Source organism: Hyla sarda, chromosome 4 (genome assembly GCF_029499605.1).
Source record: "Hyla sarda isolate aHylSar1 chromosome 4, aHylSar1.hap1, whole genome shotgun sequence".
Taxonomy (NCBI): Eukaryota; Metazoa; Chordata; class Amphibia; order Anura; family Hylidae; genus Hyla; species Hyla sarda.
This window is the reverse complement of record NC_079192.1, coordinates 60,261,289-60,285,723: the sequence shown is the minus strand read 5'-3', so window position 1 is coordinate 60,285,723 and position 24,435 is coordinate 60,261,289. Positions and strand designations below refer to the sequence as shown.

General features: G+C 41.5%; 1 protein-coding gene across 8 annotated transcripts in view; it reads right to left on the bottom strand.

Annotated features, from left to right (window-relative positions):
• Window positions 1–3,695: 3,695 nt before the first annotated feature.
• Window positions 3,696–24,435, bottom strand: part of LOC130367991 (olfactory receptor 1G1-like) — a 451,749-nt gene continuing 431,009 nt past the window's right edge. For all 8 annotated transcript variants that reach the window (XM_056571125.1, XM_056571130.1, XM_056571127.1 and 5 more), the window contains one exon: window positions 3,696–4,748. In XM_056571125.1, the coding sequence (XP_056427100.1) occupies window positions 3,792–4,739 (948 nt within the window). In that variant the 5' untranslated portion in view covers window positions 4,740–4,748 and the 3' untranslated portion in view covers window positions 3,696–3,791. The remainder of the gene's footprint in view (window positions 4,749–24,435) is intronic.

The following is a 24,435-nucleotide window of genomic DNA, read 5'->3' as shown; positions in this document are numbered from 1 at the left end:
ACTATTCTTAAATTTATTGCAGGATAATTTTATGGGCCAGTTTGTGGAGGACCCAACAAGAAGTGATGCCTTGTTGGATCTGATCATTTCCAACAACGCAGAGCTGGTTGGTAATGTAACTGTGCGGGAAAACCTTGGTAATAGCGACCACAATATTGTTACTTTTGACTTAAAATGTAGAAAACAAAGACAGGTGGGGAAGGCAAAAACATATAACTTTAAAAAGACAAATTTCCCTGGGCTGAGATCTGCACTACAGGACATAGCCTGGGGGGAGGTGTTGTCAAATACTAATACAGAAGGTAAATGGGACATCTTTAAATCAACTCTAAATAACTATACAGCTAAATATATACCAAAGGGGAACAGATATAAACGATTAAAACTAAATCCTACATGGCTGACACATGATGTTAAAAGAGCAATAAACAACAAAAAAATAGCCTTCAAAAAATTCAAATCTGATGGGTCAGCTATAACATTTAAACAGTACAAGGAGCTTAATAAAATCTGTAAAAATGTAATAAAAACAGCAAAAATTCAAAATGAGAGATAGGTGGCCAAAGAAAAAAAAACTAATCATAAATATTTTTTTAGATATACAAATGCAAAAAAAACAAGGACAGAGCATGTAGGACCCCTTAATAATGATAATGGGGAGGTTGTCACGGGCGATCAAGAGAAGGCGGAGCTACTGAATGGGCTCTTTAGTTCTGTATATACTAAGGAAAAAGGAGCTGACATTGGAAAGGTCAGTGCTGGTAACACATAATGTAATGTACTGAACTGGCTTAATGTAGAGATGGTACAAGGTAAGTTAAGTAATTTAAATGTAAGCAAATCTCCAGGACCGGATGGATTACACCCAAGAGTTCTTAGAGAGGTAAGTTCAGTAATATCTGTACCCCTGTTCATAATATTTAGAGATTCACTGGTGTCTGGTATTGTGCCAAGGGACTGGCGCAAGGCGAATGTGGTGCCAATCTTCAAAAAGGGCTCTAGGTCTTCCCCAGGAAACTATAGTCCGGTAAGTTTAACGTGCATTGTGGGTAAATTGTTTGAAGGACTTATAAGGGATTACATACAGGAATGCATAGGGGATGATAGTATTATAAGTGATAACCAGCATGGGTTTACTAAGGATAGAAGTTGTCAAACCAATCTAATTTGCTTTTATGAAGATGTGAGTAGAAGCCTTGACAGAGGAATGGCTGTGGATATAGTGTTTCTGGATTTTGCAAAAGCGTTTGATACTGTCCCTCATAGACGTCTGACAGGTAAGTTAAGGTCTTTGGGTTTGGAAACTTTAGTTTGTAACTGGATTGAACACTGGCTCATGGATCGTACCCAGAGAGTGGTGGTCAATGATTCGTACTCTGATTGGTCCCCGGTTATTAGTGGTGTACCCCAAGGTTCTGTACTGGGACCGCTGTTGTTTAATTTATTTATCAATGATATAGAGGATGGCATTAACAGCTCTGTTTCTATCTTTGCAGATGACACCAAGCTTTGCAGCACGGTACAGTCTATAGGGAATGTGTATAGGTTACAAGATGACTTGGATAGACTAAGTGTCTGGGCATCCACTTGGCAAATGAGGTTCAATGTGGATAAATGTAAAGTTATGCATCTGGGTACTAATAACATGCATGCGTCGTATGTCTTAGGGGGGATTAAACTGTCAGAGTCACTGGTAGAGAAGGATCTGGGTGTACTTGTAGATCACAGAATAGCATGCAATGTCAGGCTGCTGCTTCCAAAGCCAGCAGGATATTGTCATGTATCAAAAGAGGCATGGACTCAAGGGACAGGGACATAATACTCCCCCTTTATATGCTGTTCAGTTTTGGAGAAGAAAAAGTTTAGTCTCAAGGGGCAACACGCCTTCTTTACCATAAGAACTGTGAACTTATGGAACAGTCTACCTCAGGAACTGGTCACAGCAGGAAAAATGTACAGCTTTAAAACAGGATTAGATACATTCCTGGAACAAAATAACATTAATGCTTATGAAGAAATATAAAATCCCATCCCTTCCCCAATATCGCGCCACACCCCTACCCTTCAATTCCCTGGTTGAACTTGATGGACGTAAGTCTTTTTTCAACCGTACTAACTATGTAACTACTAATATATTACACAGTCATGTCCAGGGTAGTTAGCGGTGCAGACCTATATCTCGTCCCAACCACTGTCCCTACAGTAGCTTCTTGGATATTCCACCCTAAACGGTGGACCCCAACTTAGCAACAGTCCCTACACTAGACTAAGTATAGAGATGTCAAGAAGTGTCAGGAAGGCTAGGTCAGCAACACAATGGCAAGAACAATACCAAACTGTAAGACAAAGGGTAAACAGGGACAAGCCAGAAAATCAGAACCTAGAGTGATGCGCACTACACAAACAGAGTCAACATAGAGTCAGGACAGGCCAGGGTCAAAACTAGGGAGTGGCAAAGTACAAAGTCAGTAGACAGGAGCAAAGTAAAGGAACAGGCAAGAGGTCAGGTCACTGGGGCTCAGAACAGTATATGGACGCAGTAAAAGGAATGCGGAACACAAGTTATAGGATTCAGGACAAACCAGAATCACAGGCACAGGCTGAAAAAGGAATGCGGAACACAAGTTATAGGATTCAGGACAAACCAGAATCACAGGCACAGGCAGAAAACACTGGGGGAGATTTATCAAAGGATTTAGACTGGTTTTTCCTGTCTAAATTTGTCACACAGAAAGTCGCAGCCTAAATATGTGCGACTTTTCTGCGACTTTTGCGGTAGAGGATTTTTAGAACATGATGCATGCAAGTTTATTTTAGACAGAAATGCATTGGAAAATGCATTGGTGCTGAATTTATCAAGTGCGACTTTTGTGCGACAAGTCGCATCTGCCCAAAATACACTGAAATGTCAGACCATGTTGGAGCAGGTCTAAATGCAGTTTAAGCTGTAGACCCTGAAGTCTGAGCACAGAATTTATCAAGGGCTGTGAGACCTTTGATAAATTAGGAGCACAATAGACAGGAGACTACCACATACGCTGGTCTATAAGCATACCCAGAATTGACTAGATTAGTAAATGTCCCCCACTGAGTGGTTTAAATATTCCGCCGTTGAAATGGGTAAGCACTGGTGCCAAGAATGATTGACCCAGAGCTCACACCTCTTCTTAGGTTGGGCTAGACGAGTCACTCAGTAATCAACGACTCTGCGATGTGCAGGGCCATCTTCAGAACGAAGATAGAAGCCACATGTCTTGCCGCATTAATGCTTCTGGTCCCCTGCTGATCTCTGCTTATTCTGGGTTTTGTGTCATCCCAACCAGACATCACTGATCTGCTTAGCCAATCAGTGGCAGTAGTGGTGTCCCTCATCAGTTACTGTGGATGAGAGGACAGGTCTTGTGGGTTCAGGACAGCACAGAACCCTAGAGAAGTAGAGATCAGGGGGGACTAGCAACATCACTGCAGTAGCTGTAAGATGCTGGTAAAGGTGAGTATAGTATAGTATGTGAATTATTTTTACACCACCCCCAGCATTGGAAAACACTTTTGTATAGTAGGACAAACCCTTTATAATAAATTTCCCTCTATGAGTCCTTATTTGCCATGGTGCACAACAATTTTTTTAATACTCTTTTTAACTTTATAAAAATGACCCTAGTCTCAGGCTGCTACATGAGATTTTTTAACCGCTTTATTATGGTACAGAGGGTGGAGAGGGGGGTGTGCGAGTAATCCTGCACAGGAAGTCATCTGATCTTAAGCTCACCCTGATTCTAATCCATATATAGTTAATAGACTAATAAAAATTTCCTTATATCATTGGATACTTTTTTGATTGCTCCCAAAACCTCCCTGTTCCTCAGTGTATAGACAACAGGATTTAGCATTGGAACCACAGCCATATAGATAAATGAGAGTAACTTGTCCTGGTCACTAGAATGTCCAGATTCTGGGTCCCCATACAAGAAAATGATTGGACCATAGAATAACATGACAGTGGTGAGATGAGACGAGCAGCTGGAGAAGGCCTTGAGCCGTCCTTTAGAAGAACGTATCTTCATTATGGTGGAGATAACATATGTGTAGGAGATTATTGTAAGACACAAAGGCAAAAACGTAAAAAATATATTCCCAAACAGCATGAATATTTGTCTGCTCATGGTGTTACTCGAGGTTATGGAATATAAGGTTTTAAGGTCACAATACAAGTGGTCAATTTCATGTGAAAAACAGAAAGATAACATGGATGTTAGGAGTGCATATATTAGGGAGTTTATAGCTGCTATAAGCCAAGAGGAAACAGCCATTGATATGTATACTTGCCTATTCATGATGAGGTGATATTGAAGGGCCATGCAGATGGCGACATATCTGTCATAAGACATGAAGGTCAAAATAAAAATATCACAGACAGCAGAAAACATGTAAAAGAAAAGTTGAGTAATACAGGAGGAGAACCATATTCTATGGTCTTGTGTTGCAGTTATGAATAACAGCTTTGGAAGAGTAGTAGATACATAGATGACGTCTGCCAGGGAGAGATTTCCGAGAAAAAAGTACATGGGTGTATGCAGCTGGGCTTCCAAGCATATTAGTCCAGTAATAAGTAAGTTTCCATTCACAGTCAATAGATACATCAGTAACACTCCAACAAAAAGCAGGTGCCTTCCCATTCCTGAGGTAGATATTGATAAGATATAAAATTCTGTTTCTGTACTGTTTGGACATGTATCCATCTTTTTTACCTGGAACAGAACATAATAAAGGAATTGGTTGTGTAAAATCCTCTACACAGGTTTTCTGGCATTTTTTTTTTTTTTTTTTAAATACTGCTACTGGAGTTCTTGAGCCAAAGCCAGAACTGTATTCAAAGAGAATCGGAAATATAAAGACAGAACTTATACTTCTCCTTCCTCATTGATCCACTTCTGGTTTTGGCTTAAAAACTGGCAGAAAAAAAATCTGTGTGTAAACCTGGCCTAATAGTATTTATGCAGTATAAAATGAATGTGTTTAAGCACTAATGGTTGTTTTACTATCAAATTTATTAGAACTCAATAGTAAAAGGAAAAAAAATGGCTGATATAGGCCAATTTTTTGAGCAGTAAAATCATCGCTTTATGGGTGTTTTAGGATACAAAACAGGCCAAAGTATGTGTGAACATGGCCTTAAGGCCAGGGCTGCATTGACACTTTTTTTTAGTGGTACTAGTTGATTTTGACTATTGAGCTGCAGCTGCAAATAAATATTCTGAGATATACAGATATAGCTAACAGTCAGACTTGGTGAGTTAACACATCTAGTTAATGCCATATACATATTTTTTTGAACTGGTGCCAGAAAGTTAAACAGATTTGTAAATTACTTCTATTAAAAAATCTTAATCCTTTTAGTACTTTTTAGCAGCTGTATGATACAGAGGAAATTCTTTACTTTTTGAATTTCTTTTTTGTATTGTCCACAGTACTCTCTGCTGACACCTCTGTCTGTGTCAGGAACTGTTCAGAGCTGTATAGGTTTGCTATGGGGATTTTCTCCTGCTCTGGATAGTTCCTGATACGGGAATCAGGTGTCAGCAGAGAGCACTGTGGACAACACAAAAAAGAAATTAAAAAAATAAAGATTTTCCTCAGTAGCAAACATCTGCTAAAAAGTACTGAAAGGATTAAGATTTTTTAATAGAAGTAATTTACAAATCTGTTTAACTAACAAAACAAAATATAAACAAAATATTGATATTGAGATAACAGAATTAGATATTTTAAATGGGTATTCCAGGCCAAAACTTTTTTTTATATATATCAACTGGCTCCGGAAAGTTAAACAGATTTGTAAATTCCTTTGATTAAAAAAATCTTAATCCTTCCAATAGTTATTAGCTTCTGAAGTTGAGTTGTTGTTTTCTGTCTAACTGCTCTCTGATGACTCACGTCCCGGGAGCTGTGCAGTTCCTATGGAGATATTTTCCCATAATGCACAGCTCCCGGGACGTGACATAATCAATGAGCAGTTAGACAGAAAACTTCAGAAGCTAATAATTATTGGAAGGATTAAGATTTTTTTATAGAAGTAATTTACAAATCTGTTTAACTTTCTGGAGCCAGTTGATATATATAAAAAAAGTTTTTGCCTGGAATACCCCTTTAACCTTTGCATGTTAGGATGCAAGTTTCTTTTATGATTATTTTACATTAAAAAAAACATATTTTTTTATTATTAGTATTTCACATTAAAAAAATGTGACTATGCCCAGTCTTTATTATTATATTGCACTATAACATTGCTAGCAATTCAAAATTATTTATACAGTTCTAATAATAAAAAGTGAAACAAATAACATATTTTTGTAGTACTTAAAAACAAAGGGAACTATTATTCAAATATAACATTGAAATAGTTAAAATACAGAGCATTGAAAAGCTTGCCGTGGCCGGAAACATAGCACCAATCCCCTTCTTGTTATTTTGTAATGTTAATGTGGGGTATATAAAGAGACTGGAATTATTAGGGGACCAAATCAGGTGGGAATTGAGCTCAGGTTGTTCCAATTAAGTAACCAATTAGCATTACTGAACTCAATATTCTGAGAATAAGGTAAAACATATTTGCAGGATTTATACATTGAAAATATGGGGTAAATAGTATTTATTATAAAAAGGATATTAAAAAAAATAAGTAACAACACAAGAGGGCACTTATAAGGGTATATTTCTACATTCAGGTTTTTGTTTCAGTTTTTGAAGCCAAAACCAGGAATGCATCATAAATGGAGGACATGCCTAAAGAAAAGACTGAGACCTCTCCTCTTTTTAACCCCTTTCCAACCTATGACATACAATTACATCAGGGGTCTAAAACTCAAATTATCAGGGAGCCACTGGAGGTAGCATCTGGGTGAGGCAGGGTCGCATGCGCCCCTTACATATAATGCCCACATCATGCACCCCTCATCATCCACAAGCAACACCCCCCACCAGCAGTAGCACCCCATCATTCCCCAGCAACCCCCCATTCCCCCTACCCCGTGTGGTAATATTATGAGAGGACGTATGATGGGGGTCCTACTTCTGGGGGTTCCCCACATTAGGTAAGTAGCAGGTTCCCCACATTAACCTCTTAAGGACGCAGGACATAAATGTACGTCCTGGCGAGCTGGTACTTAACACACCAGGACGTACATTTACGTCCTAAGCATAACTGCGAGCATCGGAGTGATGCCCGGATCATGCGCAGCAGTTCCCGGCTGCTGAATGCAGCCAGGGACCCGCCGTTAATGGCGGACATCCGCGATCCCGCGGATGTCCGCCATTAACCCCTCAGATGCCGTGATCAATACAGATCACGGCATCTGCAGCATCACGGCCACTAAAATGGATGATCGGATCGCCCGCAGCGCTGCCTTGGCGATCCGATCATCCAGCACGACAGACTGAGGTCCCCTTACCTGCCTCCGCTGCCTTCCCGACGTCTTCTGCTCTTATCTGCCTTCCCGCAGACCAGAGCAGAATTTGACAGATACACTGATCAGTGCTTTGTCCTATACATAGCACTGAATAGTATTAGCAATCGAATGATTGCTATAAATAGTCCCCTATGGGGACAATTAAAGTGTAAAAATAAAAGTAAAAACAGTTAAAAAATAAAGTAAAAAAAATGTGAAAAAAACCCTCCTCCCCATTTTCCTTATTTCACCCCCCAAAAATGTTTAAAAAATATTTTATATACATATTTGGTATCGCCATGTGCGTGAATATCTGAACTATTAAAATAAAATGTTACCGTACGGTGAACGGCGTGAACGTAAACGTAAAAAAAAAAAAACTCCAAAATAGCTGCTTTTTTTTAAATAAAATTTTATTCCCAATTTTTTTTTATTTTTATAAAAAATGGATTAAAAGTTTTATATAGGCAAATATGGTATCAATAAAAATTACAGATCACGGCTCAAAAAATTTGCCCACATAAAGCTGCTTATACGGAAAAAAGTTATAGGTCTTCAAAATAGGGGGATTTTAAATGTACTAATTTGGTTAAAAAGCTTCCGATTTTTTTTAATCGCAACAGTAATAGAAAAGTATGTTATCATGGGTATCATTTTAATTGTATTGACCCAAAGAATAAAGAACACATGTCCTTTTTACCGTAAATTGTACGGCGTGAAAACGAAGCCTTCCAAAATTAGCAAAATTGCGGTTTTCTTTTTAATTTCCCCACACAAATAGTATTTTTTGGTTGCGCCATACATTTTATGGTAAAGTGAGTGAGGGCATTACTACGGACAACTGGTCGCGCAAAAAAACAAGCTCTCATACTAGTCTGTGGATGAAAACATAAAAGAGTTATGATTTTTTGAAGGCGAGGAGGAAAAAACGAAAACGTTAAAATAAAATTGTCTGAATCCTTAAAGCCCAAATGGGCTGAGTCCTTAAAGGGTTAAATAGGCAGCAGGTTCCCCACATTAGGTAAGCAGCAGGTTCCCCACATTAGGTAGGCAGCAAGTTCCCCACATTAGGTAGGCAGCAGGTTCCCCATATTAGGTAGAAGCAGGTTCTCCACATTAGGTAGTAGCAGGTTCCCCACATTAGGTAGTAGCAGGTTCCCCACATTAGGTAGACGCTGGTTCCCCACATTAGGTAGTCACAGGTTCCCCACATTAGGTAGTAGCAGGTTCCCCACATTAGGTAGAAGCAGGTTCCCCACATTAGGTAGTAGCAGGTTCCCCACATTAGGTAGCATTGCCGTTTCCCCTCCTCCCCCCCACTCACACACACACATACACACACACACACACACAGACAGACACTCACACATGCACACACCTATAGACACACTTATCTGTCCTGCCCTGCGCTTCTCCTCTCCGGCGGCGGCCTGACAGGTGACGTCACTGAAGTCCTCCTGTGCGGGTCTGCGGAGGGACGTCATATGTGCGACATCCCTCATCAGACTCGGGCCGGCTGGCCAACCGGAGACGCGGAGGAGGGCGGGGTTAGTGAAGCCTTCCGGCATTTAGCCTTGCTTGCCTGAAGCAGGGCTAAATGCCTGAAGAAGTCCCTGCATGTCCCGGGCGTCAGGCAATACAAATTACATATATCTGGTGCGGGCCACAAGTTTGAGACCCCTGAATTACATTATGGTTAAGGTGGACAAGGCGTGGGTTTAGAAGCTGAGTCTTCTCTTTACACGGTGGGTGTTGGCTGCTATCTGCAGCTGACACCTGCCATTAACGTGGTCATCTAGGATAATAAAATCAGAACTATTTTCTTAAAAAAAACAGCACCACACCTGTCCTCAGGTTGTGTGTAGTATTAAAGATCAGATTAATTTTAAGTGAATGAAACAAAGTTGTAATGCCATACACAACCTGAGGACAGGTGTGGTGCTGTTTTTGATTTAGCTATAAAGATTCCCCAATTAATTAGTGATTATATTCCGTTTTTTATTATTCATCATTGGTGATTCAGGGGTCAAATCGGAAATGATATATACAGTATGGATGAAATTATGAAATGTATGAATTGTTTTACCCTGTTCTTTGGCGCTTTTCTTTGGTGAAGTGAACTGACTTTTCATTTAGGAAGTTTTTCTAAGAGAACACATCAAGTCGTGATTCTTGATGCAGTAGAGATAGATGCGGCCACTCAGATGTATGGTATACAAAAAGTAAGTTTCTTTATTTCAAAAGATAAAATTTAACAGGTAACGGGATGTGGCAGGGAGAGACAGTGGCCTATGGAGCAGTGGATTCAAACTGCTGTTTCGTGCCCATAATGCACTTCTTCGGATCACTTTGTAGGCACTTACTCTCAGGTGCGATTTTAAAGGATTTGTAGGGGTATTCCAGGATTTTTTTTATTTTACTATGCTACAGGGGCTTTAAAGTTAGTGTAGTTCATAATATAGTGTCTATACCTGTGTGTGACGGTTTTGTCACAATTCTCCTGTGATTTTCACCCCAAGATTTATTTTTAACAGCATACAAAATTACTGTTGTCCTTCCTAAGCATGTCAATTACTGTCTGTCAGGTATGTACTAAAATCCCCTTATGGTGAATAACCCCTTTAAAATCCTTTAAAACCGCACCTGAGAGTAAGTGCATACCTATGACATACAGTTATATCATGGGTAAGGTGGACAAGGAGTTTAGGAGCTGGCAATGGTAATAGCCAGCATACAGCAGAGGGTTGCCGACCTGTAGCTTCAAGTGTACAGCAGAAGGTGGCAGGCCTCTAGTAGCCAGTGTACAGCATGAGTAGGTGGATTAGTGTTACATGTAGTATCCAGTGTACAGCAGAAAGTGGCTGACTCTTAGTAGCCAGCTTATAGCAGGAGATGGTGGACTAGTGTTTCAAGTAGTATCCAGCATACAGCACAAGGTGGCTTACCAGTAGTATTCAGCAAACAGAAGGAGGTGGTTGTCTGTAGTCACCAGTGTACAGCAGAAGGTAGGGAACTTGGGTCATTTGTACTAGTCAGCATATAGTCAGACTGGGAGAATCTAGCGTACAGGCAAAGGTGCCAAAGTGGTGTTTCCTGTAGTATCCAGCATACAGGAGAAGGTGGCTGGTGTATAGTACCCAGCATACAGCAGGAGGTGGCAGACTGGTGTTTCTAGTAGTATCCAGCTAACAGCAGGGGGTGGTGGTCTGATGTTACAAGTGGTGGTAGTGGAAGTAATGTCTAATCAGGGGCATCTGGCATCAGTAGTATCCAGCATAGAGCAGAAGTTGGATGACTGGTAGCGGCAAGTAGTATCCAGTGTACAGCAGAAGGTAGGAGACTACTAGTATCCAGCATACAGCAGGAGGTGGATGACTGTTTTATAAATAGTATCCAGTGTACAGCAGAAGGTGGTGACCTTGTAGTACCCAGCTTATAGCAGGAGGTGGCAGACTGATGTTCCAAGTAGCGATCTTGTAGTACCCAGCTTACAGCAGAAGGTGGCTGTCTGGTAGTATCCAGCGTACAGAAGGAGGCGGTGTACTGGTGTAAAAATTAGTATCCAGCATACAGCATGAGGAGGTTGTCTTCTAGTTTTCAGCATACAGCAGGAGGTAAGGAACAGGGAATATTAGTAGTAGACAGTGTATGGGAGAAGGTGGCAGACTTATAGAAGAGAGTGTACAGCTGGAGGTGGTGAAGTGGTGTTATTGATAGTATCCAGCGTAGAGCAAGAGGTGGCGGACTGGTGTTATTAGTAGTATCAAGAGTGCAGCAGAAAGTGGCAGAAATCCAGCATACAGAACGAGGTTGTGGACCAGTGTTACTTATAGTATCCATTGTATAGCAGGAGGTGGCTGACTTGTAGAAACCAGTGTACAGCAGGAGGTATAAAAGTGGTGTTTTTGTAGAGCAGGAGGTGGCAGACTGGTGTTTCTAGAAGAAGGCTAACCTGTAGGAACCAGTGTACAGCAGGAGGTTGGAGACCGATGTTATTACTTTTAGCCAGCATACAGCAGGAAGTGGCTTACTGTTAGTATCCAGCATACAGGAGGAGCTAGTGGACTAGTGTTACAAATAATAGCCAGCATAAAACAGGAGGTGGCTGACTGGTGGTTTCCAGTGTATGCATGAAGTGGCAGAGAACTAGTGGCCAGCGTCCAACAGGAGGTGGTGGACTTGTGTTCCTTGTAACATCCAGAGTACAGCAGGAGGTGGTTGTCTTTTGGTAGCCAACGTACAGCAGACAGGTGTTTTTTATTCGTTTCCAGCATACAGAGGGTGGTGGCTGACTTGTAGTTAACAGTGTACAGCAGGAGGTGGCAGACTTGTGTTATAGTAGTGTCCGTCATGCAGAAGGAGGTAGCAGATGGGTGCTACAAGTCGTAGTCAGCATAGAGCAGAAGGTGGCCAAGTAGTAGTAGTATCCAGCGTACAGCAGGAGCTGGCATACTGGTCTTACAAATAGTAGCCAGTGAACAGCAGAAGGTGGCTGACTGGCAGTATCCAGTTTAAAGCAGAAGATGACGGATTGGTGTTACAAGTTGTAGCCAGCAGATTAGAATACCAAACATGCAAGAATTCACACACACAGGGGGGTATATTTTTGTATGGGGTAAATAGCTATATAGTTAGCCTTAAAGGGGTACTCCGGCCCTAAGATATCTTATCCCCTATCCAAAGGATAGGGGATAAGATGTCTGATCGCGGGGGTCCTGCTGCTGGGTACCCCCACAATCTAGCATGCAGCACCCACCTGTGAATACTTCAGGTAGTGCTGGAGGCTCCAAGTCTTATGCCTCCCGACCACGGTGATGGAGTATTGGGACGTCACGACTTCGCCCCATGTGTCATGTTATAATGACAATGTTGATACATCATAAAAACATTTAAAAGAGGAATGGGCAACAAGAAAGGTGGCATCACCAGGACTACAAAGTATAAAAAAGTTTATACATCATGATTAATTGTTAATGAGGAGGTACAGTTCAAAGCCAAAAGATATAAAGTGCTCATTCCTAGGGGAGACCTCAACAAAAGGTAGCCTGGTGAAGTGCAAAGTGCAATAGCTATATAGCCATAGAAAGCCAGGCTGACTAGTGCTTGTGGAATGCCAACACTTCCGGATGAAGGTCTTTAAATTGAAACACGTGTTGGGGTGGCAGCATCCCTGGACTTGTAGTTCTGCACTCACATAGTGGTTGGTACTTGCCTCTATTGTTCTAGTTTAACTCAACAACTTATTAGTCAGCCAAGCTTTCTATGGCAATATAGCTGCTGCACTTTGAAATTTACCAGGCTGTATTTTGTTGGGGTCTCCCCTAGCAATGGGCACAAAAAAAAAATCCCACAAAAAAAAAAAAAATGTATGTTACTCAGTACCTCATTCTGATCATGTACATGTAATTTTTATGTATCTATCACACATATTTCACTAAAAAAATGTCTTTTCCATCTTGTCAATGGGAGGGGGGGTGTCCCTCGCTTGACTGCACTGTGATGACTCCTCCCCCTATATATAAATAGAGATGGTCACCTGTTCACACCTTTGTGGGTTTTGTGTGTTAAATAGTGAGGGCTCACAGACTCACTCATAGATCCATGTGCAAAAAATGAAACGCCACACAACCATTTCAATTGATCCTTAGAAGCTTTAGTGTAAATTTCTTGCATATATACAAAAGTTCCAAAAGTTTCATGAAAAAGTAATGCAAAGAAATCAAAAACAATTCACCCAGGTGCCCCTGTTGCGGACACGCTAGACACTCTTCACGCTGCCGGAATTTTCAGCCCATGCCAGGGCCACCTTCAGCTGAACAACCTTCCTCTCACGAAGGAAAGGAAAAAGAAAAATCTAAACAAACATTTTTGCAAACTAAAAAGAAAGGTACTTTTGCATGTATGGCATGCTCAAGTTGCTCTAGTATTATTAAAAGTGATCATATTGTACACCCTCTGTATGGGACCAAGTTTCCCATTAGAGGTTGGTATAGCTGTGAAACAAAACAAACCATTTACTTGCTTAAATGTCCGTGTGGCAGGATTTATGTTGGCCAAACGATGAGATCAGTCAAAATCTGGATTGTCGAGCATCGCTCGGTAATCCGGAATGCACTGAAGAAAAAGACAACTAATGAAAGTAGTAAATATGGAGAAACGGGGGTTGCCAGACATTTTGTTGAATTTAACCACAGAGTATGCGCATTGAGGTGGATGGTTATAGAGGAGGTGCAAGGCACCATAGAAGGGGTCCGGGGTTGGCTAAAACTACAAAGGGGCGACAATTCCTAAATTTATTGCAGGATAATTTTATGGGCCAGTTTGTGGAGGACCCAACAAGAAGTGATGCCTTGTTGGATCTGATCATTTCCAACAACGCAGAGCTGGTTGGTAATGTAACTGTGCGGGAAAACCTTGGTAATAGCGACCACAATATAGTTACTTTTGACTTAAAATGTAGAAAACAAAGACAGGCGGGGAAGGCAAAAACATATAACTTTAAAAAGGCAAATTTCCCTGGGCTGAGGGCTGCACTACAGGACATAGACTGGGGGGAGGTGTTCTCAAATACTGATACAGAAGGTAAATGGGACATCTTTAAATTAACTCTAAATAACTATACAGCTAAATATATACCAAAGGGGAACAAATATAAACGATTGAAACTAAATCCTACATGGCTGACACATGATGTTAAAAGAGCAATAAACAGCAAAAAAATAGCCTTCAAAAAATACAAATCTGATGGGTCAGCGATAACATTTAAACAGTACAAGGAGCTTAATAAAATCTGTAAAAATGTAATAAAAACAGCAAAAATTCAAAATGAGAGACAGGTGGCCAAAGAAAGCAAAACTAATCCTAAATATTTTTTTAGATATATAAATGCAAAAAAACCAAGGACAGAGCATGTAGGACCCCTTAATAATGATAATGGGGAGGTTGTCACAGGCGATCAAGAGAAGGCGGAGCTACTGAATGGGTTCTTTAGTTCTGTATACACTATGGAAGAAGGAGCTGACATTGGCCAGGTCAGTGCTGGTAACACATCATGTAATGTACTGAACTGGCTTAATGTAGAGTTGGTACAAGGTAAGTTAAGTGATATAAATGTAAGCAAATCCCCAGGACCGGATGGACTACACCCAAGAGTTCTTAGAGAGGTAAGTTCAGTAATATCTGTACCCCTGTTCATGATATTTAGAGATTCTCTGGTGTCTGGTATTGTGCCAAGGGACTGGCGCAAGGCGAATGTGGTGCCAATCTTCAAAAAGGGCTCTAGGTCTTCCCCAGGAAACTATAGACCGGTAAGTTTAACGTGCATTGTGGGTAAATTGTTTGAAGGACTTATAAGGGATTACATACAGGAATACATAGGGGATAATTGTATTATAAGTGATAGCCAGCATGGGTTTACTAAGGATAGAAGTTGTCAAACCAATCTAATTTGCTTTTATGAAGAGGTGAGTAGAAGCCTTGACGGAGGAATGGCTGTGGATATAGTGTTTCTGGATTTTGCTAAAGCATTTGATACTGTCCCTCATAGACGTCTGACAGGTAAGTTAAGGTCTTTGGGTTTGGAAATTTTAGTTTGTAACTGGATTGAACACTGGCTCATGGATCGTACCCAGAGAGTGGTGGTCAATGATTCGTACTCTGATTGGTCCCCGGTTATTAGTGGTGTACCCCAAGGTTCAGTACTGGGACCGCTGTTGTTTAATTTATTTATCAATGATATAGAGGATGGTATTAACAGCTCTGTTTCTATCTTTGCAGATGACACCAAGCTTTGTAGCACGGTACAGTCTATAGAGGATGTGCATAAGTTACAAGATGACTTGGATAGACTAAGTGTCTGGGCATCCACTTGGCAAATGAGGTTCAATGTGGATAAATGTAAAGTTATGCATCTGGGTACTAATAACCTGCATGCATCGTATGTCTTAGGGGGGATTAAACTGGCAGAGTCACTGGTAGAGAAGGATCTGGGTGTACTTGTAGATCACAGACTACAGAATAGCATGCAATGTCAGGCTGCTGCTTCCAAAGCCGGCAGGATATTGTCATGTATCAAAAGAGGCATGGACTCAAGGGACAGGGACATAATACTCCCCCTTTATAAAGCATTGGTACGGCCTCACCTGGAATATGCTGTTCAGTTTTGGTCACCTGTCCATAAAAGGGACACTGCGGAGTTGGAAAGGGTGCAGAGACGCGCGACTAAACTAATATGGGGAATGGAACATCTTAGCTATGAGGAGCGATTAAAGGAGTTACAATTGTTTAGTCTTGAGAAGAGACGTTTAAGGGGGGATATGATAAACGTATATAAGTATATTAATGGCCCATACAAAAAATATGGAGAAAAACTGTTCCAGGTTAAACCCCCCCAAAGGACGAGGGGGCACTCCCTCCGTCTGGAGAAAAAAAAGTTTAGTCTCAAGGGGCGACACGCCTTCTTTACCGTGAGGACTGTGAATTTATGGAACGGTCTACCTCAGGAACTGGTCACAGCAGGAACAATTAACAGCTTTAAAACAGGATTAGATACATTCCTGGAACAAAATAAGATTAATGCTTATGAAGAAATATAAAATCTCATCCCTTCCCCAATATCGCGCCACACCCCTACCCCTTAATTCCCTGGTTGAACTTGATGGACATATGTCTTTTTTCGACCGTACTAACTATGTAACTATGTAACTATGTAACTATGTAACTAAGAAAAGATTATCACAACGTGAAGTATACTGGATCGAAACATTAAATGCGTTATACCCGAATGGGTTAAATGAATCATGTAATTTTAGTGTGTTTCTGTGACATACTATCTTATTATGCTGCTCCTAGTAGAATTGTTTCCACTTGTATGAATTTATTTGTATTTTTTACATTTTTTTATTTTAATTCTGTTATTCCCACCTTTAGAGTTAAGTTCTCACAAGAATGCGGTACCTATTTAAGTGGTGATGGGAGCACGATAGGGATATTTGAAAAAGGAGGTGTGTCTTCCGAAATGTCGTAGTGTCGACTCTGATCCCCTTCGTGAGAGGAAGGTTGTTCAGCTGAAGGTGGCCCTGGCATGGACTGAAAATTCCGTCAGCGTGAAGAGTGTCTAGCGAATTGTTTTTGATTTCTTTGCATTACTTTTTCATCAAACTTATGGAACTTTTGTATATATGCAAGAAATTTACACTAAAGCTTCTAAGGATCAATTGAAATGGTTGTGTGGCATTTCATTTTTTGCACATGACTCCTCCCCCTCCCACACTCTGCTGACTGCTCTTGGGAGCAAGGCAGCCCTGCTCTGTAACCCTTTCCTCTCTGGATTTATACTGTACACACACAGACACACACACACACACAGACACACACACACAATGATTATTGGAGATTGTCTGTACTGTACTACCAAAGACAATATGGTAAGTGTATAACTTACATCTTCCTATGTCATTCATGTGTGTCGTCCTGTAATGCTGGGTAGTTTTGGAATAGCTGGAGGTACAGTGTTTGGATAACTCTTTTTTGCAGCAGTGTGTGTGTGCCTACAGCTTTTGCAAAACTACAACTCCCAGCATGCTCAGACATCCTTTGACTGTCCAGGCATGCTTGGAGTTGCAACAGCTGGAGACACATGATTGGACAAACTCTGTGTTACAGCAGTGTTGCTGCAGGCTGTGTTCTTCCTGCAGCATTGTCAATCAGTCATCTTGTGTCCATGACCCTTTGACACGCTCATGCTGCAGTTGTGGGATTTTCGGAGGCAGTATTTCTTTAATAAAATGTCAAAAAAATTGAAAGAAATATATTAGAAAAACTATTGTTTTGCCAAGATGTACAACATATAAAAAGTTTGTATATCTGACAGTGCCCATTCAAGAATGAATGATGTATAAACTTTTTTAAACTTTGTAGTCCTGGGTACAAATGAGCGAATTTTTGAAAAATTTGATTCGACCGATTCGATGAATTTTTGGAAAAAATGTGGTTTGGTCTGAATTTATTTGCAGCAAATCGCTATTAAAAACGGCTATTTCTGGCATACAGAGAGCCTCAATAGGGGTGTTGAACACTTTGCCTTGCTGTAACATGCATAGGGTGTGTGCTGGGGTAGTGAAATAATACTCTTATTCAGTATGACATGCAGATTAGAGGTATGGCTATTAGAATCACTGTTGTAGAGTGGCACAATGACAGAGCCTGGAGGTGGCATCAGTATGAGGAGACCATAAAGTGGCTGAATGACACAGTGTGGATATGGCGGCAGCATGAAGAGAACATATAGTTTCTGAATGACACAGCGTGAAGGTGGCAGAAGTATGAGGAGACCATATAGCCTCAATAGGGGTGTAGAACACTTTGCCTTGTCCAAACACACATAGGGAGTGTGCTGTGTTAGTGAAATAATACTGTTATTCAGTATGACATGCAGATTATAGGCTTCACTGCTACAGAACATCTGGATGTGGCAGCAGAGAGACCATATGGCATCAAAAGTGAAGAGACTAAAGAGAATTTTTATGTATTTTTATTTAACTTAATTTGAATTTATTTAACCCCTTCCCGCTATAGGACGTATGCCTACGTCCTAGCACCCAACACGTTTGTGCACTGGGACATATGCATACGTCCTAGCGAACTCCGGCACTTCAGCGGGCAGTGCAGGAGATCGGCAGGGAGACCCAGCTTTCAATCACAGCCGGAGTCCCACCAAAGCCATTAACCGCATTAACCGCCATAGATGCCGTGATCAATCCTGTTCACGCATCTATAGTGTTGACAGGGGGAGCACGTGCCGCGATACGATCACGGGTCGCCGTTGGTTGCTATGGCAGCAGGAGGTCAGATCATGACCTCTTGTCAGCCTGCTACGGAAGCTGCGTGCAGTTGATCGGGTCATCCTGTGCTGCAGTATAAATGTATTTCAGCATAGTATAACCTGTAAAAAGTGTAGAAAATAAAATAAAAAGTTTTTCAATAAAAGTATGAAGTGTAAAATAAAAAAAAATGCCCCTTTCCCATTAAAAGCCCTGTATTATCACAAAAAAAGATCAAAAACACAAATCATACACATACAGTAATAGTAGAGATGAGCGAATCGAAGCTGACAAACTTGAATTCTTCACAAATTTCAGGAAATATTCGATTCAAATAGCTTCATTAAACTCCATTTACTGTGGTGCAGACTCCAGGGAATCTAAAATGGTGGATCCACATGTCAGTACATGGGGCAAGGAACGCTGAGACAAGGCGGGAAGGGAAGTAGGCGGGATTACCCTGAATCACATTCAGGATGCAGCCTATCAGCAGCCAGTCACTCCTGTGATGTCACAGCCCTATGAATGTCATATATAAACGACGGGTTGTGCAGTGCGCAGCATCGCACGGGTTAACTGGCAGAAGTCCCGCTGTTTCCAGCAGGGGACAACTTCTGCTTCACCCCCAGGACCATCCATTGATGGTCCTGGTCAGCGATCACTGTGATTGGTCCCTGTGGACCAATCACAGTGATCTGGGGTGAAAGTTCAGATCCCCCGCACTGCCCGCCCCTGGAAGTCGGGCAGAACGGGGGACGAAGGCTGCGGGGGCTCGCGGGGACCTGCGGCATTCGGGGGGAACACGTGGGGACCGGCGGACTTACCTGATCCAGCGGCGGGACCGAGGAGCAGCGCGGGACCGGCCACGTGGACGAGCAGCGACGGGTAAGTATGTGGTCCTCAGAGGCAGCAGTGAAGATCTTCACTGCTGCTTCTAGGAGTCTGAAAACTACAACTCCCAGCATGCCTAGACAGCCTTTGGCTGTCTGGGCATGCTGGGAGTTGTAGTTTTGCAACATCTGGAGGGCCCCCGTTTGGAGACCATTGTATAATGGTCTCCAATCTGTGCTCTTCCAGCTGTTGCAAAACTTCAACTCCCAGCATGCACTGACTGTCCAGGCATGCTGGGAGTTTTAGTTCAGCAACATCTGGCCCTTCAGATGTTGCCGAACTACAACTCCCAGCATGCCCTTCAGCTGTCTGGGCATGCTGGGAGTTGTAGTTTTGCAACAACTGGAGACACACTGGTTGGGAAACATTGTTTCTAACTCAGTGTTTCCTAACCTGTGTGCCTCCAGCTGTTGCAAAACTATAACTCCCAGCATGCACTAACAGACCATGCATGCTGGGAGTTGTAGTTTTGCAACATCTGGAGGGCCCCAGTTTGGATACCATTGTATAATGGTCTCCAATCTGTGCTCTTCCAGCTGTTGCAAAACTACAACTCCCAGTATGCACTGACTGTCCAGGCATGCTGGGAGTTTTAGTTCAGCAACATCTGGCCCTTCAGATGTTGCCGAACTACAACTCCCAGCATGCCCTTCAGCTGTCTGGGCATGCTGGGAGTTGTAGTTTTGCAACAACTGGAGACACACTGGTTGGGAAACATTGTCTGTTTCTAACCCAGTGTTTCCTAACCTGTGTGCCTCCAGCTGTTGCAAAACTATAACTCCCAGCATGCACTAACAGACCATGCATGCTGGGAGTTGTGGTTTTGCAACAGCTGGTGCACCCCCCCCCCACCCCCCCCCTGTGAATGTACAGGGTACATTCACATGGGCGAGGCTTTTACAGTGGGTTTCTCGCCTCTTGAGATGCAGCAAATTTTGCGCTGGGAAACTCGCTGTAACCCCCCGCCCATGTGACTGTACCCTAAAAACACTACACTACACTAACACAAAATAAAATAAAAAGTCAAAAACACTACATATACACATACCCCTACACAGCCCCCCTCCCCCAATAAGAACGTCCGGTACACCACTGTTTCCAAAGCAGAGCCTCCAGCTGTTGAAAAACAACAACTCCCAGTATTGCCGGACAGCCGTTGACTGTCCATGCATGCTGGGAGTTTTGCAACAGCTGGAGGGACCCTGTTTGGGAATCACTGGCGTAGAATACCCCTATGTCCACCCCTATGCAAATCCCTAATTTAGGCCTCAAATGCGCACGGCGCTCTCACTTTGGAGCCCTGTCGTATTTCAAGGCAACAGTTTAGGGCGACATATGGGGTATCGCCGTACTCGGGAGAAATTGCGTTACAAGGTTTGGGGGGCTTTTTCTTCTTTAACCCTTCATGAAAAGGAAATGTTGGGGTCTACACCAGAATGTTAGTGTAAAAAAATTTAATTTTTTACACTAACATGCTGATGTTGCCCTATACTTTACATTTTCACAAGAGGTAAAAGGGAAAAAAGCCCCCCAAAATTTGTAATGCAATTTCTCCCGACTACAGAGATACCCCATATGTGAGCGCAAAGTGCTCTGGGGGCGCACAACAAGGCCCAGAAGGGAGAGTGCGCCATGTACATTTGAGGTGATTTGCACAGGGGTGGCTGATTGTTACAGCGGTTTTGACAAACGCAAAAAAAACAAAAACCCCACATGTGACCCCATTTCGGAAACTACACCCCTCACGGAATGTAATGAGGGGTGCAGTGAGAATTTACCCCCCACAGGTGTCTGACGGATCTTTGGAACAGTGGTCCGTGAAAATGAAAACTTGTACAGCCCACTGTTCCAAAGATCTGTCAGACACCAGTGGGGGGGGGGGGGGGGGGGGGGCAAATGCTCACTGTATCCCTTGTTACGTTCCTCAAGGGGTCTCGTTTCCAAAATGGTATGCCATGTGTTTTTTTTTTCTGTTCTGGCACCATAGGGGCTTCCTAAATGCGATATGCCCCCCGAGCAAAATTTGCTCTCAAAAAGCCAAATATGACTCCTTCTCTTCTGAGCATTGTAGTTCGCCCATAGTGCACTTCAGGTCCACTTATGGGGTACCTTCATACTCAGAAGAGAAGGGGTTACAAATATTGGGGAGTATTTCCTGCTATTAACCCTTGCAAAAATGTGAAATTTGGGGGGAAACACACATTTTAGTGGAAATTTTTTTTTTTTTTTACATACGCAAAAGTCGTGAAACACCTGTGGGGTAATAAGGCTCACTTTATTCCTTGTTACATTCCTCAAGGGGTCTAGTTTCCAAAATGGTATGCCATGTGTTTTTTTTTTGCTGTTCTGGCACCATAGGGGCTTCCTAAATGCGACATGCCCCCCGAGCAAAATTTGCTCTCAAAAAGCCAAATATGACTCCTTCTCTTCTGAGCATTGTAGTTCGCCCATAGTGCACTTCAGGTCAACTTATGGGGTACCTCCATACTCAGAAGAGAAGGGGTTACAAATATTGGGGGGTATTTCCTGCTATTAACCCTTGGAAAAATGTGAAATTTGGGGGGAAACACACATTTTAGTGAAAAAAAATAATTTTTTTTTTACATATGCCAAAGTCGTGAAACACCTGTGGGGTATTAAGGCTCACTTTATTCCTTGTTATGTTCCTCAAGGGGTCTAGTTTCCAAAATGGTATGCCATGTGAGGGGTTTTTGCTGTTCTGGCACCATAGGGGCTTCCTAAATGCAACATGCCCCCAAAAAACCATTTCAGAAAAACGTACTCTCCAAAATCCCCTTGTCGCTCTTTCCCTTCTGAGCCCTCTACTGCGCCCGCCGAACAATTTACATAGACATATGAGGTATGTGCTTACTCGAGAGAAATTGGGCTACAAATATAAGTATACATTTTCTCCTTTTACCCCTTGTAAAATTAAAAAATTGGGTCTACGAGAACATGCGAGTGTAAAAAATGAAGATTGTGAATTTTCTCCTTCACTTTGCTTCTATTCCTGTAGAAACACCGAAAGGGTTAAAATGATGACTGAATGTCATTTTGAATACTTTGGGGGGTGCAGTTTTTATAATGGGGTATTTCTAATATGAAGACCCTTCAAATCCACTTCAAACCTGAACTGGTCCCTGAAAAATAGTGAGTTTGAAAATTTTGTGAAAAATTGGAAAATTGCTGCTGAACTTTGAAGCCATCTGGTGTCTTCCAAAAGTAAAAACTCGTCACTTTTATGATGCAAACATAAAGTAGACATATTGTATATGTGAATAAAATTTTTTTTTATTTGTAATATACATTTTCCTTACAAGCAGAGAGCTTCAAAGTTAGAAAAATGCAAAATTTTCAAATTTTTCATCAAATTTAGGATTTTTCACAAGGAAAGGATGCAAGTTACCACAAAAATTTACCACCATGTTAAAGTAGAATATGTCACGAAAAAAACAATCTCGGAATCAGAATGATAAGCTAAAAGCATTCCAGAGTTATTAATGTTTAAAGTGACAGTGGTCAGATGTGCAAAAAAACGCTCTGGTCCTTAAGGCCAAAATGGGGCTTGGTCCTGAAGGGGGTTAAACATCATCCTAGTCCACATCAGCGTTCTCGTGGACAGAGAGCATTGTTTTTTTTCACTGAAAAGGATTTTTACTGCAGTTGCAGCCATTAACCTCCCAGTCACTTCTTCGGCATAGTATTACAGAGAGGGGCACATAGCTGTGTTTTGCCTCATACATTTCAACAAGCTGCCTCGACTTCATAAACCTTAGCAGAGGAGGCAGGAATAACTTTTTCAGTGCAATTTCAGTGTCTTTGTTCCACAAAAAAATCATCTACTGTTTATACTAGTCTGTAGACGGTATAATACCCAACAGTCCATTCCTAATAGTCTTTGACAGAGTGCAATTTTGTGTTTATTTTTATTTTTTTTTACAGTTTTTTTTTGGCTGCAGCCAGTGCGTCTCCAGGCATTCATATTTAGGGGGGCACATGGGGGGCCAGTGACAAAAGTGGGGGGGGGGGGCAATTTTAAAACGTGGTGTGTGTGTCTGTGTATGTGTGTATATACTATATATATATATATATATATATATATATATGTGTATGTATATATATATATATATATATATATGTATAAAATATTTTATTTTATTTTTTATATATATCATAAATAAAGACATATATATATATATATATATATATATATATACACACACATACACACACTGTGCAGAACATGTTTAATTTAAAAAAAAATTTTTAAACATTTTATTAAAAATCTTCATACATTCTTGTCGCACAATGATTATTTTTTTCCACTATGTCCTTAACCCCTTAACGACGCAGGACGTATATTTACGTCCTGCACCGGCTCCCGCGATAAGAAGCGATATGAAGCATCACATCGCGTCGGTCCCGGCGTTCATCAACGGCCGGGACCCGCGGCTGATACCACACATCGCCGATCGCGGCAATGTGGGGTATTAACCCTTTAGAAGCGGCAGTCAAAGCTGACAGCCGCTGCAAAAGTGAAAGTATCCCGGCTAGTCAGTCAGGCTGTTCGGGACCGCCGTGGTGAAATCGAGGCGTCCCAAACAGCTTACAGGACACCGGGAGGGCCCTTACCTGCCTCCTCGGTGTCCAATCGACGAATGACTGCTCCGTGCCTGAGATACAGGCAGGAGCAGTCAAGCGCCGATAACACTGATCACAGGCGTGTTAATAAGAGATCAGTGTATGCAGTGTTATAGGTCCCTATGGGACTTATAACACTGCAAAAAAAAAAGTAAAAAAAAAGTGTTAATAAAGGTCATTTAACCCCTTCCCTAATAAAAGTTTGAATCACCCCCCTTTTCCCATAAAAAAAAATAAAACAGTGTAAATAAAAATAAACATATGTGGTATCGCCGCGTGCATAAATGTCCGAACTACAAAAATATATCATTAATTAAACACACATGGTCAATGGCGTACACGTAAAAAATTCCAAAGTCCAAAAAAGCGTATTTTGGTCACTTTTTATACCATTAAAAAATGAATAAAAAGTGATCAAAAAGTCCGATCAAAACAAAAATCTTACTGATAAAACCTTCTGATCACGGCGCAAAAAATTAGTCCTCATACCGCCCTGTACGTGGAAAAATAAAAAAGTTATAGGGGTCAGAAGATAACATTTTTAAACGTATAAATTTTCCTGCATTTAGTTATGATTTTTTCCAGAAGTACAACAAAATCAAACCTATATAAGTAGGGTATCATTTTAACCGTATGGA